The sequence below is a fragment of the Oncorhynchus nerka genome, linkage group LG13 (genome assembly GCF_034236695.1).
Source record: "Oncorhynchus nerka isolate Pitt River linkage group LG13, Oner_Uvic_2.0, whole genome shotgun sequence".
NCBI classification, from domain to species: domain Eukaryota; kingdom Metazoa; phylum Chordata; class Actinopteri; order Salmoniformes; family Salmonidae; genus Oncorhynchus; species Oncorhynchus nerka.
In genome coordinates, this window is record NC_088408.1 from 71,409,137 (window position 1) to 71,424,912 (window position 15,776).

The following is a 15,776-nucleotide window of genomic DNA, read 5'->3' on the forward strand; positions in this document are numbered from 1 at the left end:
CTGCAAGTCATCTGGTGACTGAGGTGGTGTGTTGCCTGATGGGTAGGCCTCATGTTCTGGCTCATGTTCTGCAAGTCATCTGGTGACTGAGGTGGTGTGTTGCTGAGGGTGGTGTGTTGCTGAGGTGGTGTGTTGCCTGATGGGTAGGTCTCATGTTCTGGCTGCAAGTCATCTGGTGACTGAGGTGGTGTGTTGCCTGATGGGTAGGCCTCATGTTCTGGCTGGTGACTGAGTCATCTGGTGACTGGTGACTGGGTGGTGTGTTGCCTGATGGGTTGGCCTCATGTTCTGGCTGCAAGTCATCTGGTGACTGAGGTGATGTGTTGCCTGATGGGTAGGCCTCATGTTCTGGCTGTTCAGGTCATCTGGTGACTGAGGTGATGTGTTGCCTGATGGGTAGGTCTCATGTTCTGGCTGCAAGTCATCTGGTGACTGAGGTGGTGTGTTGCCTGATGGGTAGGCCTCATGTTCTGGCAAGTCATCTGGTGACAATGGGTCATGTTCTGGCTGCAAGTCATCTGACTGAGGTGGTGTGTTGCCTGATGGGTAGGCCTCATGTTCTGGCTGCAAGTCATCTGGTGACTGAGGTGGTGTGTTGCCTGATGGGTAGGCCTCATGTTCTGGCTGCAAGTCATCTGGTGACTGAGGTGGTGTGTTGCCTGATGGGTAGGCCTCATGTTCTGGCTGCAAGTCATCTGGTGACTGGGTAGGCCTCATGTTCTGGCTGCAAGTCATCTGGTGACTGAGGTGGTGTGTTGCCTGATGGGTAGGTCTCATGTTCTGGCTGCAAGTCATCTGGTGACTGAGGTGACTGTGTGTGTTGCCTGATGGGTAGGCCTCATGTTCTGGCTGCAAGTCATCTGGTGACTGAGGTGGTGTGTTGCCTGATGGGTAGGCCTCATGTTCTGGCTGCAAGTCATCTGGTGACTGAGGTGGTGTGTTGCCTGATGGGTAGGCCTCATGTTCTGGCTGCAAGTCATCTGGTGACTGAGGTGGTGTGTTGCCTGATGGGTAGGCCTCATGTTCTGGCTGCAAGTCATCTGATGGGTGGCCTCATGTTCTGAGGTGGTGTGTTGCCTGATGGGTAGGCCTCATGTTCTGGCTGCAAGTCATCTGGTGACTGAGGTGGTGTGTTGCCTGATGGGTAGGCCTCATGTTCTGGCTGCAAGTCATCTGGTGACTGAGGTGGTGTGTTGCCTGATGGGTAGGTCTCATGTTCAGGCTGCAAGGTGACTGAGGTGGTGTGTTGCTGCTGGCTGCAAGTCATCTGGTGACTGAGGTGGTGTGTTGCCTGATGGGTAGGTCATCTGGTGACTGAGGTGGTGTGTTGCCTGATGGGTAGGCCTCATGTTCTGGCTGCAAGTCATCTGGTGACTGAGGTGGTGTGTTGCCTGATGGGTAGGCCTCATGTTCTGGCTGCAAGTCATCTGGTGACTGAGGTGATGTGTTGCCTGATGGGTAGGCCTCATGTTCTGGCTGCAAGTCATCTGGTGACTGAGGTGGTGTGTTGCCTGATGGGTAGGCCTCATGTTCTGGCTGCAAGTCACCTGGTGACTGAGGTGGTGTGTTGCCTGATGGGTAGGCCTCATGTTCTGGCTGCAAGTCATCTGGTGACTGAGGTGGTGTGTTGCCTGATGGGTAGGCCTCATGTTCTGGCTGCAAGTCATCTGGTGACTGAGGTGGTGTGTTGCCTGATGGGTAGGCCTCATCATCTGTTGAGGTGGTGTGTTGCCTGATGGGTAGGCTGTTCAAGTCATCTGGTGACTGAGGTGGTGCCTGTTGCCTGATCATCTGGGTGGTGTGTTGCCTGAGGTCTCATGTTCTGGCTGCAAGTCATCTGGACTGAGGTGGTGTGTTGCCTGATGGGTCATCTGGTGAGGCCTCATGTTCTGGCTGCAAGTCATCTGGTGACTGAGGTGGTGTGTTGCCTGATGGGTAGGCCTCATGTTCTGGCTGGAAGTCATCTGGTGACTGAGGTGGTGTGTTGCCTGATGGGTAGGCCTCATGTTCTGGCTGCAAGTCATCTGGTGACTGAGGTGGTGTGTTGCCTGATGGGTAGGCCTCATGTTCTGGCTGCAAGTCATCTGGTTACTGAGGTGGTGTGTTGCCTGATGGGTAGGCCTCATGTTCTGGCTGCAAGTCATCTGGTGACTGAGGTGGTGTGTTGCCTGATGGGTTGGCCTCATGTTCTGGCTGCAGGTCATCTGGTTACTGAGGTGATGTGTTGCCTGATGGGTAGGCCTCATGTTCTGGCTGCAGGTCATCTGGTGACTGAGGTGATGTGTTGCCTGATGGGTAGGTCTCATGTTCTGGCTGCAAGTCATCTGGTGACTGAGGTGATGTGTTGCCTGATGGGTAGGCCTCATGTTCTGGCTGCAAGTCACCTGGTGACTGAGGTGGTGTGTTGCCTGATGGGTAGGCCTCATGTTCTGGCTGCAAGTCATCTGGTGACTGAGGTGGTGTGTTGCCTGATGGGTAGGTCTCATGTTCTGGCTGCAAGTCATCTGGTGACTGAGGTGGTGTGTTGCCTGATGGGTAGGCCTCATGTTCTGGCTGGAAGTCATCTGGTGACTGAGGTGGTGTGTAGAAATGCAGAAATCACTTCTCCAATTCATAGTTGCTAAAATTCTAATAGTTTGCCTAGTTTCAGTTTGTGACAAAACAAGCACTCATAGTGTAGAGAATCATTATACCATCTAAACCGCTGTGAAATATATTTTCCATAACCCAAAAGATTGTGTTTGAAGGTGGTGTACAAAACTGAAAGTATAAGATGCAAAAAAACACATTTAAATCAAATCTATTTGTCACATACACATGGTTAGCAGATGTTAATGCGAGTGTAGCGAAATGTTGTGCTTCTAGTTCCGACAATGCAGTAATAACCAACGAGTAATCTAACTAACAATTCTAAAACTACTACCTTATACACACAAGTGTAAAGGGATAAAGAATATGTACATAAAGAGATATGAATGAGTGATGGTACAGAACGGCATAGGCAAGATGCAGTAGATGGTATCGAGTACAATATATACATATGAGATGAGTAATGTAGGGTATGTAAACAAAGTGGCATAGTTTAAAGTGGTTAGTGATACATGTATTACATAAAGATACAGTAGATGATATAGAGTACAGTATATACATATACATATGATATGAATAATGTAGGGTATGTAAACATTACATTAAGTAGCATTGTTTAAAGTGGCTAGTGATATATTTTACATCAATTTCCATCAATTCCCATTATTAAAGTGGCTGGAGTTGAGTCAGTGTGTTGGCAGCAGCCACTCAATGTTAGTGTTGGCTGTTTAACAGTCTGATGGCTCTGAGATAGAAGCTGTTTTTCAGTCTCTCGGTCCCAGCTTTGATGCACCTGTACTGACCTCGCCTTCTGGATGATAGCGGGGTGAACAGGCAGTGGCTCGGGTGGTTGTTGTCCTTGATGATCTTTATGGCCTTCCTGTGACATAAGAACGGGAAGCATAAAAATAACTTACATTGAACAGGTCTATGTGAATTTGGTCGGGTTGCCCAAAAAGTTACATCTTGTATCTTTAGAGGTTGTGGAATTGGCAGGTTCAGCATTATGTGTGACAGGATACAGACCATTTACAGTACGTTCTAAAATCAATTTTTTTTGGAAAGTACTTGGCAGATTTATAGTAAAGAGAAAGAGTAACCAAAAAAGTGATCTACATGTCACATGTTATATCTTTCCTCCCACTAAATTGCCCCAGGACAACTCTAAACTTCAGGATTACACAATAATATGCAATGCCCTTGGCATTTCCCCCTGACTTTTTCATCTTCCCTGGCAAGAGCAAAGTGTTTTGAATGTGCCTATATAGACAGCTACAGAAATCAGAGCTATATGTGTGCATATTACAAATACACCAGTTAATGATGATGATAATAATTTGTTTGTTACTTTCTGAAATAAATATACCCTACTACATGTAGTAAGGATTTGAATTTATATGCACAGTTGGATTGAAATAATCTCTTTTAATAAATTCAATGTTTATATTTATATTTCCATAGAGCGTTAAATACATTCCAATATAGACAAAGGACAAACTAATGTATTTGTATCTATTCATCAAATTAGTATGAAGAGATACAGAACACCATTAAATATGATGCATAAAATGGACAGAGGGTAGTCACTGAATGTATCAACATTATAATCAAACTTACTGCAAAAGAGAAATCCAATGATTCCTTTGTGCATCAATACATTTTATAATAACCACTGTTCACAATATCTTACAAAAAAGGTAAAGATGATACAGAGCTATTGTTTTACGATAAAGCTGATCCATCACAATATCAGTCTTTCCCAAATTAGCGTTCATACGCCATACTATGGACTAAAACAGAAGAATTCTAAACCTGTGTGTTGAAGCTGCTTCTGCCTCAGCACCACAGAGAGCCAGCCATGGCAGGTCATCAAAAAGCAACTTGTTCCCACTCCACCTGTTCAAAACTCTATTAATCTGCAGCCTTCCAATAGAAGGCTTGGCTTTGTCCCGGGAGCCAATAGAAATACGAGAGCTGCGGGACCGACCAATCCAAGGCAGCATTCTAATATGTCCTTTCTTTATCAAGGTGCCACTCCACTTCAAGATATTGCTTATTTATGACCCCCGAGGAGAGAGCAGGGAGGAGATATTTGTCTTAAGGAGCAACTGTGAACACTGTTTCTCAGGTTTCACAACACCTGATGTTGATTTTGGAACTGTCACCTTCAGTACTATGGTACAAAGCAGGTGAAGGAAGACAGTGAAGAGGTTTTATGCTGGCACCAGCCCTCTGCTGTCATAGCCAGCTAGAGAGACACCTCTGCAGATACCAGTGACCTGGTGTAATCTAGTCCTCAGATAGGGGACATTGGCATCAGCATCATTTGAACATCAACAGACTGGATTAAGAAATAAGAACACAATCAACGAACCCGTATTCATCCAGTCTTGGTGAGAGAGGTAAACGTGAACCTTTGTGGGCCGCACTGGGTCTTTTCATGACTGGACCTTGTTAGGTGAGTTGGTGAAATCTAAAAGTGGAGGCACTTCTCATGGATTCCAACATTCCGGGGTCTTTTCTGTTCAACAACAGCCTGAACCAGTTCTCCTCGGACTTAAAGGCACCTGTGTGTCAGTACTCAGTGCCCAACTCCTACTACAAGCTAAACCCAGGCCTGAACAGCCAGCTGCAGGCAGCAGGCACACCCCACGGCATCAGTGACATCCTCAGCCGTTCCATGATGGGTGCTACGGGCACTACTACCCTGCTCTCTGGATACCCTACCATGGGGGGCTTTGGCACCGTGGCCACCCCGGGGGTCTACTACAACCGTGCAGACTACAACCCCTCACTGGGCGGCTTCACCAAGCCTGGCGCTGAGTGCCCCGTGAAGGGTCGCAGTGGCAGCTGCTGGGTAGAGAGTGGGTACGAGTGGAGAGGAGGGAGGCAGCAGTGCAATAACAGTGAGTAACTCCGCACTATAGTCACCTAAACATCACACGACTCACACACCAACTGACTGAGGCAAGGCTTATATCACCCATCCATAATACTCAGAGAACTGTATTATTAGCTAGATTCTTATCATGTTTTTTCTCAAAGCTTAAACAAATGAATATATTTGGTGTAAATTACTTTGTAACTCCTCTGTTGAATTAAAAAACAAATATCTTAAAACATTTGAATAACTTAATTTCTCATAAGTTTTTAAATCAAGGTTCTGTTAGTTAAAGGTGTAAATATATTTTTGTATAAAGTGTATGGCAGTCTATTGTAATCTATAATGTAATTTGATGTGTCATTGTTTAAATACTGGTTATCACTAACCATTCAGTCTTTCAGTAAAGATAGTGTACGTAGAATTTGTCTGACTCATTCACTTAACATACAAATATCTGGAATCTGATGACATGCTATGCAAGGATAATGCTGCATAGGTCACAAAACATTTTAAGATGTGAAAAAAGTTTGTATTGAGAAATGTATCTAATATTATATCGGATCATCTCTGCAATACAAACACACCAAAAATACTGTACAATTGGTTGTATATTCATTTTTATTCCTCCAATATGAGTATTTGACTAACTACTACTAATATTTTACAGATATGTAAAAATATATATGTAATTGACCATCATTATTTACCTCACTGCAGTCTCCAAGTGACGTAAATTGAAAATAAGTGTAATGCATACTTCATTTCCAGACATTGGGCATCTAGAGGATATTTCAGGCAGGAAGAAGCACACCAGACCTACATTCAGTGGACATCAGATATTTGCCCTCGAGAAAACCTTTGAGCGGACCAAGTACTTGGCCGGGCCAGAGAGAGCTAGACTGGCCTACTCACTGGGCATGACAGAGTCACAAGTCAAGGTAAAGCAAAAGTCCCCATATAGACAGATCTAAATGCATCCACTGACTATACACTTCATCTGAATTAATTTAGTAAAAAGGATTACAGTATTGTATAACTGAATGTATGCTGGTTAATTAAAATAAGAAATTCCACTAAGTAAAGAAATTATTTAAATCAGGTGTGGTTCCAGAACCGCCGCACCAAGTGGAGGAAGAAGAGTGCCTCAGAGCCCAGCTCCACCCAGGCGATGCGGGGTGAGCAGGGAGGGGAGGCCTCGGAGAACGAGGTGGAAGATGAGGAGTACAACAAGCCTCTGGATCCCGACTCGGACGACGAAAAGATACGACTGCTGCTGCGCAAACACCGCCGGGCTTTCTCTGTACTCCGCCTTGGACCACATCACGTCTGACACATAAACACAAAAGCTGCCACGCACACAGACACACAGACACACACATCAGATGTGCATGTTGTAGCAAGGGGTAGCATTAAACACATTTTGTAGTACAGACACACAACTAAATATTCAAGCATGTTCAAAATAAGGCACATTTATAATACAGTAAGTTTAAGGAGAAAAAAGGGTAACGGTTCACGTGAAGTAATGCCTTGACGTACCATATTTGTAACCATAATGGAAACAGAGGGAAGATGTTACCATTAAATGATGGGTGAAACAGTTTAAATTGAAAATAGAATTCATCAATGACTTTCAATGAGGCAAATGGTTAACTGTTTTGTAGGAAACCCATCATGACCTATTATCCTCAGCTGCACCATGATGGTTGCATCAAACGCGAAAGGAAATAGTTTCTCATGTGTACATACACATTATAGCAGACCAAAGCTAAATAGATATGTAAACCATGGATAATGCAGTTGACAGTACCTGTTTTATTTGAGTAGAATAAACACTTCAGGTCAAGGACTTTTTGTTTCAGTTCATTAAATGAATTTGCTTGTTGTACTCTGAATATTGAATGTCCATTTCAACTTGTTTCAGTCAACTGCTGTACTAATGAACACAGAATATTTCTATTATTAACTCGGATTCATTTAATTGAGAGCCTGGCAATGCTGTTTTTGTTTTTTAACACTGGCGTTGAGGGTACACATATCAAGATAAGTCTTGACCTTTTATTTTGACTAATGTGTTAGCTAATGTCATGAAGACATGCACGCTTTCATGACATTTGAGGGTTTCTGCGTATCCAAATTAAGTTGCATAAGGATAATGTAAATGAATGATGACATTTTTAATTGTACAATAAATTATTGTGAATTATTTATTGAATACAATGGTACAATGATTGTGTCATGCCTTGGTTTTTCAGTAATTGTTTTCATATAAAAGACAACAATCCCCAAACAAACAACTTATACTGTGCTGTATCTGACATCTAAACATACATTGAAGTCTATATCAGCAATAGAGTTGTTAATACATTAAAAGTGACAGTTTAGACAGATGGTGGGTAGAAAGGCACAATCATTGAGTAGAAGTGAGGGGTCAAAGGCCAATCCCAAGGTGATCTATGTAGTTACCAGGGTGCTGGAATTGGACTGGCTGAACTGTTCTGTGTAGAAGACAAAGCCATCAGACCCATCCACGCCATCACAAAATCAATGCTACTATTCTATTTCATTCACTAATTGAATATCTCTCACCCCTGGCCCCTGCAGCTCAGTGCTGTTTGTCATTAAGACAGATGCTACGGAAGTGTGTGAGGGTGTGCCCAGCACCAGGGAAAATATGCATTGTGCTTGTTGTACTGTTGAAACAATTATGCAATTGTTGATAGTTAAACATCAACAAGATGCTAGTCTCCCTAGGCAGACGGGTTGCCTCCCACAATGTGAACAATGCTCCAGGTCTGGGATTTCTGAGACTAACAAGACGCTAACGTCAAGAGTTAGGTCGCTCTACAGTTCAGGATAGAGATATGTTAACAGCAACAGCATACAGACTACAAACTTAGAGAATATAACCATATGAATATGCTATACCAGATACCTTTCTACTACTAAAAGTCCTATACACAGGAGAGAAAAGGCAGGGAAACCCATCTCTGAGAAAAGCTGAAGAGCAACATTGATATCAGTCTTGGCATGGTTGGGAAACAAAGCCTGTGCTGTATCACTGAATCTAGGAAACTCTCAGAACACTTCAGTTTTTGTGCAGCTTCGTATGAAAGTGAGAAAAAAAAAGAAAGATTTCAAAGAGCCCAGTTCTGTGAAACTGCAAAAGCTCTTCATAAATGAGACTTGCATATTCATGGAATCTGCTTTACTTAAATCTTTCAGCATCTAGGCCAGGACAGGTCATTTCCATTGTTTTTGGTGCGCATTTTACATTTGCTGACTGCAGACTGTACTTTTTCTGCTGATTATTTTGCCTAGCACTTGATAAATCCAAGGCAACGGTATTGGATCAACATTTGTCCTCCAAAATGCAATAATTGTGAGGATCGGATTCAGAGTAACTCACAATTTCAGTTGGCTTTTCCTTTCTGGAGTTTTAAAGGGTATTGATCGAAACAACTTGGCCAGTTCTGACTGTCCGAAAACAGCCAGCCCATTCCACCTTGAGAGGGCACGTTTAATATCCCATCTACTTCACACAAAGTCCTATCAATACGCAGCTTCACTTTCTCTCTCCAACCAAAGAGGCAAGTCTCAGGCTGGGCTGGATTCTCCAACCATAGAATGGAAATAAATAACATGGCCATAATAAGTTCAAGTTGAGTGTGTAAGGTCCAGATGGACATTTAGCATGAGAATAATCAAATAAAAGTTGACCTATTTCAGCATGACCTCTCCAAAACACCTTGCAGTGATCTGTGTGTGTTCCTCCCTGACTGCAAATATAACCCATTGTAACCCAGTTGATGGGAACTGTTTAAGGACACTCCACCACGAGCATGGGAGAGTCCAGGCATTCTCGTTTCATGCATTAGGCCCTACATTAAAGGAGTGGTACGTCGTCGGTGGTATGTTACAAACCAGCTGCATCCAGTGTTGTCGATAAGCATTGGAGTGAAACCATACATAAGGAGCTTTATTTGAAATCACATGGCAATGGTTGTGTTATGCAGAGCCCTGTTGTGACTGAAAGAGAAAGCCCAATAGTGATCAGAGTTACCTGCCAAAAGGAAAAGCCTTGCACAACTCTAAGATAAATTGGAAGTAGAATGCCAACTGAAAAGAAACAAGCTAGTAGCTCTAAAATTGATATGGATTTTTCAAAGGTAGAATCTCATGAAGGGAGAGTTATACAGTATTGTAATTGCAGTGGTCAACATTTATTTACAAAACTGGAAGCATTACAAGAATGTAGTGTTTGTTTGTGTTCGACCAGAAATGACAAACATTAGTCCACTCCATCTAACAATACTACTGGCCTCATGTTGAACTCCAAACCAAGAGCATTCCCCGGAGGGCATTATTAGAATATGTTGACCATACCATGAATCAACTACTACAAATATGTTATTGACAGGTGGGCCTTGCACTTTCCACGCAGACACATCAATCATTAATTGTAAACAAACGTAAGGAAATTTGAGAGGGTACAGATTAAAAGGATCTATACATTTGAACTAATGAATCCTGGTATTATCAGTCTACAATTACTTCACAGCAGATTGAGTGTAAATCAGTCAACACATACTAGAGGAAGATTGATTACAAATTATGCATTTTCTACCTCAAAATATAGGGAGTATAACAGTCAAATAAATAAGTCATTAATATGCATTGTGGATTCTGAATAACACATACAACTATAAAATAATATGAAAACCATGATTATATATTAAAAGTCTTTGAATTAGTCTGTAATAAAACAAAATGATGCAAACCAGCCATCCACTTCATAGAAAATACAGAGGATGGACAATGAACAAAGATCTGCTGCAGCACAAATCAACATAGAACACGGAAAATAGATCAAATCAATAAAATAACTTCAACCAAAATAATATAGTGGTTTCAAGCTTAAAATGTTGTGAACTTTGCGTGTGTTTGTGTGAGCATGTGCCTGGGTGTGCATGTCCCTGGGTGTGCATGTGCCTGGGTGTGCATGTGATTTTGTGTGTGGCTGTGATATCAGACATCCATTCCAGACACATTCATTTAAAATAATTGTATGGTAAACAAGTTATAGTGATTTGGCAGAAGTTAAACTGATCACAGTAACTGAAACAGTAAAACAATAGATGGGTCGTTCCACGAAATGAGTGCCTTTTGCGTCCATTTGATATTTTTAGAATAGATGATGCACAAATATTTCATTTTAAAAGCCAGTTATATTCAATGAAGTGCCCTTTAATATAGACCACACAGATAAGTCAATAAATCAGATGAGTAAAGACTCTCTAAACATCTCTCCGTGTACCCTCTGTGACTTCTAGGAAGATTAACCCACTTAACCCCAACACTTCTCCAAGTTTTCACCATCATTGTAAAGCCCTAGCTATTTTGTTGCTTTGACAGTCATTTCTGAAGATAATATATTTAATGTGATTAGTAATTCATTTATGTCCGTTACTCATTTTAAGGCCAACCCTGTTACGTGAACTGAACTCTTCATTTAATATGGTTAAACTACTCATTTTTAAATATATTTTTTCCAAAAGAAAAATGAACATCTAATTTTCATATCAGTGTAAAAGCAGTTGAGCTGGTTCTACTCTTTTTGTCCATTTTCTGGTGTTTTGTGGTGGAGAACTGAGCGGGTCGAGAACAACACGTCAACCCTGTTACCCACATATAGACAGTCTACATTTTTTTAAATTACATTTTTTGGGTGAAGCTTGCATTCAATTTCCACTCTGTTGAACACAACAAGCTTATATTCCCCGTCACAAGGGGATTTGCGGCTGATTTACAGCGGCAAGAAAAAGTATGTGAACCTTCTGGAAATACCAGGATTTCTGCATAAATTGGTAATAAAATTTGATCTGATCTTCATCTAGGTCACAACAATAGACAAACACAGTCTGCTTAAACAAATAACACACAAACAATGATATTTGTTCATGTCTTTATTGAACACACCGTGTAAACATTCACAGTGCAGGGTATGTGAACCCTCCACACATAGTGTTGTATGTTCCATCCAAACAACTCAACCGTAGTTTAATCTGTCCACAGAATATTTAGCCAGTAGCGCTGTGGAACATCCAGGTGCACTTTTGGGAACATAAGACGCGCAGCAATGTTTTTTTTGGACAGCCGTGGCTTCTTCCATGGTGTCCTCCCATGAACACCATTCTTGTTTAGTGTTTTACGTATCGTATACTCGTCAACAGAGATGTTAGCATGTTCCAAAGATTTCTGTAAGTCTTTAGCTGACACTCTAAGATTCTTCCTAACCTCATTAATCATTCTGCACTGTGCTCTTGCAGTTATCTCTGCAGGATGGCCACTCCTAAGGAGAGTAGCAACAGCGCTGAACTTTCTCCATTTATAGACAATTTGTCTTACCATGGACTGATGAACATCAAGGCTTTTAGAGATACTTTTGAAACCCTTTCCAGCTTTATGGAAGTTAATAACTTGTAATCTTAGGTCTTCTGAGATCTCTTTTGTTCGAGGCATGGTTCACATCAGGTAATGCTTATTGCGAAGAAAAGCAAACTCAAATTTTGTGAGTGTTTTTTATAGGGTAAAGGCAGCACTAACCAACATTTCCGATCTCGTCTCATTGATTGGACTCCAGGTTAGCTGACTCCATTAGCCTAGGAGTTCACATACTTTCCCCAACCTACACTGTGAATGTTTAAATGATGTATTCAATACAGGCAAGAAAAATACATTAATTTGTTTAAGCACACTGTTTGTCTATTGTTGTGACTTAGATGAAGATCAGATCAAATTTGATGACCAATTTATGCAGAAATCCAGGTAATTCCAAAGGGTTCACATACTTTTTCTTGCCACTGTAAGATTAAATTGTCAACCCTGTTACTTTATTTGGCACTTAATAGGCGCTTTCTATAGTAATTGTTTTATTAAACCTCTTGAGATGTTTGTGTTTTTTATTACGTTGATCATGTGCTCTTTATGACAGAATGTTAAAATTAGGTGAATGCATCATTAAAAACAAAATAACATTCGGCCAGTTCCCCTGAACAAGATAAATCTCTATTAGCACATTCCTCAACTCTCTAAAAAGACTAACAAATATTTGAAACTTTGAGGAGCTACTTTAAAGGACTAGCCCATAGTTTGTGGAATAAAGCACTTGATGGTAACAACGTAGCTGCGTACCACAGGCAATACACATCAGAAATGAAAACAGACTACATAACTGCCAGCTATCATGGTGTCCTGACTTAATGTCCTGTAGAGTAGGGACTAACCTTACAGTTGAACCATAATAAGTTTGTCCATTACATGGGCCCACCCCATAATATGTCAATGTACAACCCGCCAGAGAGCACACCCAGCAGAGTGGAGTAGCAGGCAGGCAAAGCCCAGTGATAATCAGTATTCAGCAGCATGTAGATGTTATACTTTAGAGTCTGTGGGAATCCAAGTTAGAGGTCCGATGGGGGAGGGAGGGCATTTCCGTTTTTCATACTGACCTGATGGGCTCCCAGCCTGAATCTGGTCCCACTGGTCTTTTACATGATCTTATTGATTTAAGCTGAGTTATAACCATAGTTATGGAAGGAGGTTAGGAAAAGAGACCTCAGCGTGGCATTTAAAAAAAAGAAAAGTAGACTGTTCGAGGGATGAGCTGGGATAGTATGTACAGTGCATTCAGAAAGTTTTCACACCCCTTTACTTTTTCTACATTTTGTTGTCAGAGCCTGTATTAAAAATAGGTTACATTTAGATTTTGTGTCACTGATGCACACACAATACCCCATAATGTCAAAATTGATTTTTTTTTTTAAAATAATTATTTTGAAATTAATAATAAATGTAAGGTTGAAATGCCTTTAGTCAAATAAGTATTCAACCCCTTTGTTATGGCAAGCCTAAATAAAAAAATAAAAAGCAGACGCTGTCAAATATCCCTTTGAGTATGGCGAAGTTATTAATTAGGCTTTTGATGATGTATTAATACACCCAGTCACTAAAAAGATAGAGGTATCCTTCCTAACTCAGTTGGAGGAGAGAAAGGAAACTACTCAGGGATTTTTGTGATTTTGGTTGTGATATGAGAAAACTGACGATGGATCAACAACATTATACTCACTCCACAATACTAATCTTGTCTCTATGGGGGTGCCACAGTGTTCAATTCTCGGGCCCGGCTCTTTTCTCTGTATACATCAATAATGTCGCTCTTGCTGCTGGTGATTCTCTGATCCACCTCTACGCAGACGACACCATTCTGTATACTTATGGCCCTTCTTTGTACACTGTGTTAAAAAACCTCCAAACAAGCTTCAATGCCATACAACACTCCTTCCGTGGCCTCCAACTGCTTTTAAATGCTAGTAAAACTAAATGCATGCTCTTCAACCGATTGCTGCCCGCACACGCCCGCCCGACTAGCATCACTACTCTGGACGGTTCTGACTTCTGAATATGTGGACAACTAGAAATACCTAGGTGTCTGGTTAGACTGTAAACTCTCCTTCCAGACTCACATTAAGCATCTCCAATCCAAAATTAAACCTAGAATCGGCTTACAATTTCGCTACAAAGCCTCCTTCACTCACGCTGCCAAACATACCCTCGTAAAACTGACTATCCTACCGATCCTTGACTTCGGCGATGTCATTTACAAAATAGCCTCCAATACTCTACTCAGCAAACTGGATGTAGTCTATCACAGTGCCATCCGTTTTGTCACCAAAGCCCCATATACTACCCACCACTGCGACCTGTATGCTCTCGTTGGCTGGCCCTCGCTACATATTCATCACAAAACCCACTGGCTCCAGGTCATCTATAAGTCTTTGCTAGCACCATAGCTGGGTTGTGTTCCGGAGGATGCACGACTCTCGTACGGCAGTTGCAGCGTTGAGACAAGACTAACTACCAACTGGATACCACGAAATTGGGGAGAAAAAAAGAGTTAAAAGGTATTTATTTTTTATAAAACACAAGGCCAAATCTACACTGGAGTTGCTTACCAAAATTACTTTGAATGTTCCTGAGTGGCCTAGTTACAGTTTTGACTTAAAACGGCTTGACAATCTATGGCAAGACTTAATAGCGCCTGTCTAGTAATGATCAACAATCAACATGACAGAGCTTGAAGAATGAAAGTCATAATAAGTCAAGGGGTATGAATACTTTCTGAAGGCACTGTATGTACTGGTGAAATGTATGTTTTTAACAAAAGACAACACAACATGAGAATGCACAGAGAAATGTGTATTATGCTACTGCTCTATTCTGAAGAGGGACGCAACCTGGCCAAACATGCTGAGGCTGCATCGAAATACTGTAGTAGCTTTTGTTTATTGTGTTTCTGAATATTTGATTTAAGCATACTTATATTGATAGTAACCAGTTAAAAGTTAGAAAATAAATAGGTAAAATGAAAGACTACTAAAATACAACTGAAATGCATGCATGCATATCCCATTCAGGGATGTCAGAAGGAATACTTAACCGTAGACCCTTGACACTTGAAAACCGTTTGATCAGCTGAAGTTCGGGTATTTACTTGGCAAGATGCCAGTGTGTGTGTCCTCACATGTCTCTTTAATCCCATTGGGACAGACCGGTGCCCTCCATGACAAGACCAGCAGTCCCATCGTCTTTTCGTTGGCCCTATTCCATCCAGCAAACTGCCACACATACTCTGGTTCCAATGGTCGAGCACTGAAGGTAGGACTCCAGAAAATGCCCCTGCATCTCTGTGTATTTTGGGGTCAGACGATTTAAGATATATGGCCGAGCACAGGACAGAGCAAATTGTCCGTCAAAAAAAATCCATAATGCTGATGATCAAATCTGTGGTGATGTCACCCAAGCCATGGCAATCAATAACTTGGAGTGAGAGGAGAGGAGAACATGAGAAACCTGGTTGGGTGGATACTGACTGACTGCATGTACATCAGGGAGAGACTGGGTCCCGTGACTGGCTAGGAGCTGTTCTGTTTATCCTCTGGTACAGATAGTGGAGTGGGAGTGTGATGGTGATGGCCAGTGGGACTTGTGTTGGATAGATACTGGCATACCTAAAGGGAGAAAAGTTAATACACTCTTTATCATCCACAAGGAAAACATAACATCTATAAATCATTTGTTATTTCAATGTGTAAATTAATGATATAAGATTGGTTTAAGGAGTTACAAAAAAATAAAACATAAAAGTCCAAATTGGGTGAAATCCTACTGGATTCATAGATGGAACCAGGAGAGGCATGGCAGACCAGATCATCACATATGATTTGGAATGCTGTCCATC

At 41.7% G+C, this 15,776-nt stretch overlaps 2 protein-coding genes across 4 annotated transcripts in view; one reads left to right on the forward strand and one right to left on the reverse strand.

The window, feature by feature from the left end:
* The first annotated feature begins 4,645 nt into the window (after nt 1-4,645).
* Nucleotides 4,646-7,681, forward strand: nkx6.3 (homeobox protein Nkx-6.3). Of its 2 annotated transcripts, none has more exons than XM_029678073.1 (3): nt 4,646-5,495; nt 6,242-6,411; nt 6,573-7,681. In XM_029678073.1, the coding sequence occupies exons 1-3, from the start codon at nt 5,084-5,086 to the stop codon at nt 6,801-6,803; spliced, it is 813 nt and encodes a 270-aa protein (XP_029533933.1). In that variant the 5' UTR covers nt 4,646-5,083; the 3' UTR covers nt 6,804-7,681. The 2 variants fall into 2 exon arrangements, with proteins under 2 accessions (XP_029533933.1, XP_029533934.1); XM_029678074.1 differs by having other exon boundaries at nt 6,585-7,681.
* A 1,993-nt stretch (nt 7,682-9,674) lies between these two features.
* The window catches only part of LOC115140042 (inositol polyphosphate-5-phosphatase A-like), a 43,749-nt gene continuing 37,647 nt past the window's right edge, over nt 9,675-15,776 (reverse strand). For both annotated transcript variants that reach the window (XR_003865189.2, XM_029678075.2), the window contains one exon: nt 9,675-15,546. The gene's annotated coding sequence lies outside the window, so the exon portion shown is untranslated. The remainder of the gene's footprint in view (nt 15,547-15,776) is intronic.

Coding starts and splice junctions, on each gene's coding strand:
- nkx6.3 (XM_029678073.1), top strand. CDS start 5,084: ATGGATTCCAACATTCCGGGGTCTTTTCTGTTCAACAACAGCCTGAAC. Junction 5,496..6,241: donor GAGGCAGCAGTGCAATAACA/GTGAGTAACTCC, acceptor CTTCATTTCCAG/ACATTGGGCATCTAGAGGAT. Junction 6,412..6,572: donor TGACAGAGTCACAAGTCAAG/GTAAAGCAAAAG, acceptor TATTTAAATCAG/GTGTGGTTCCAGAACCGCCG.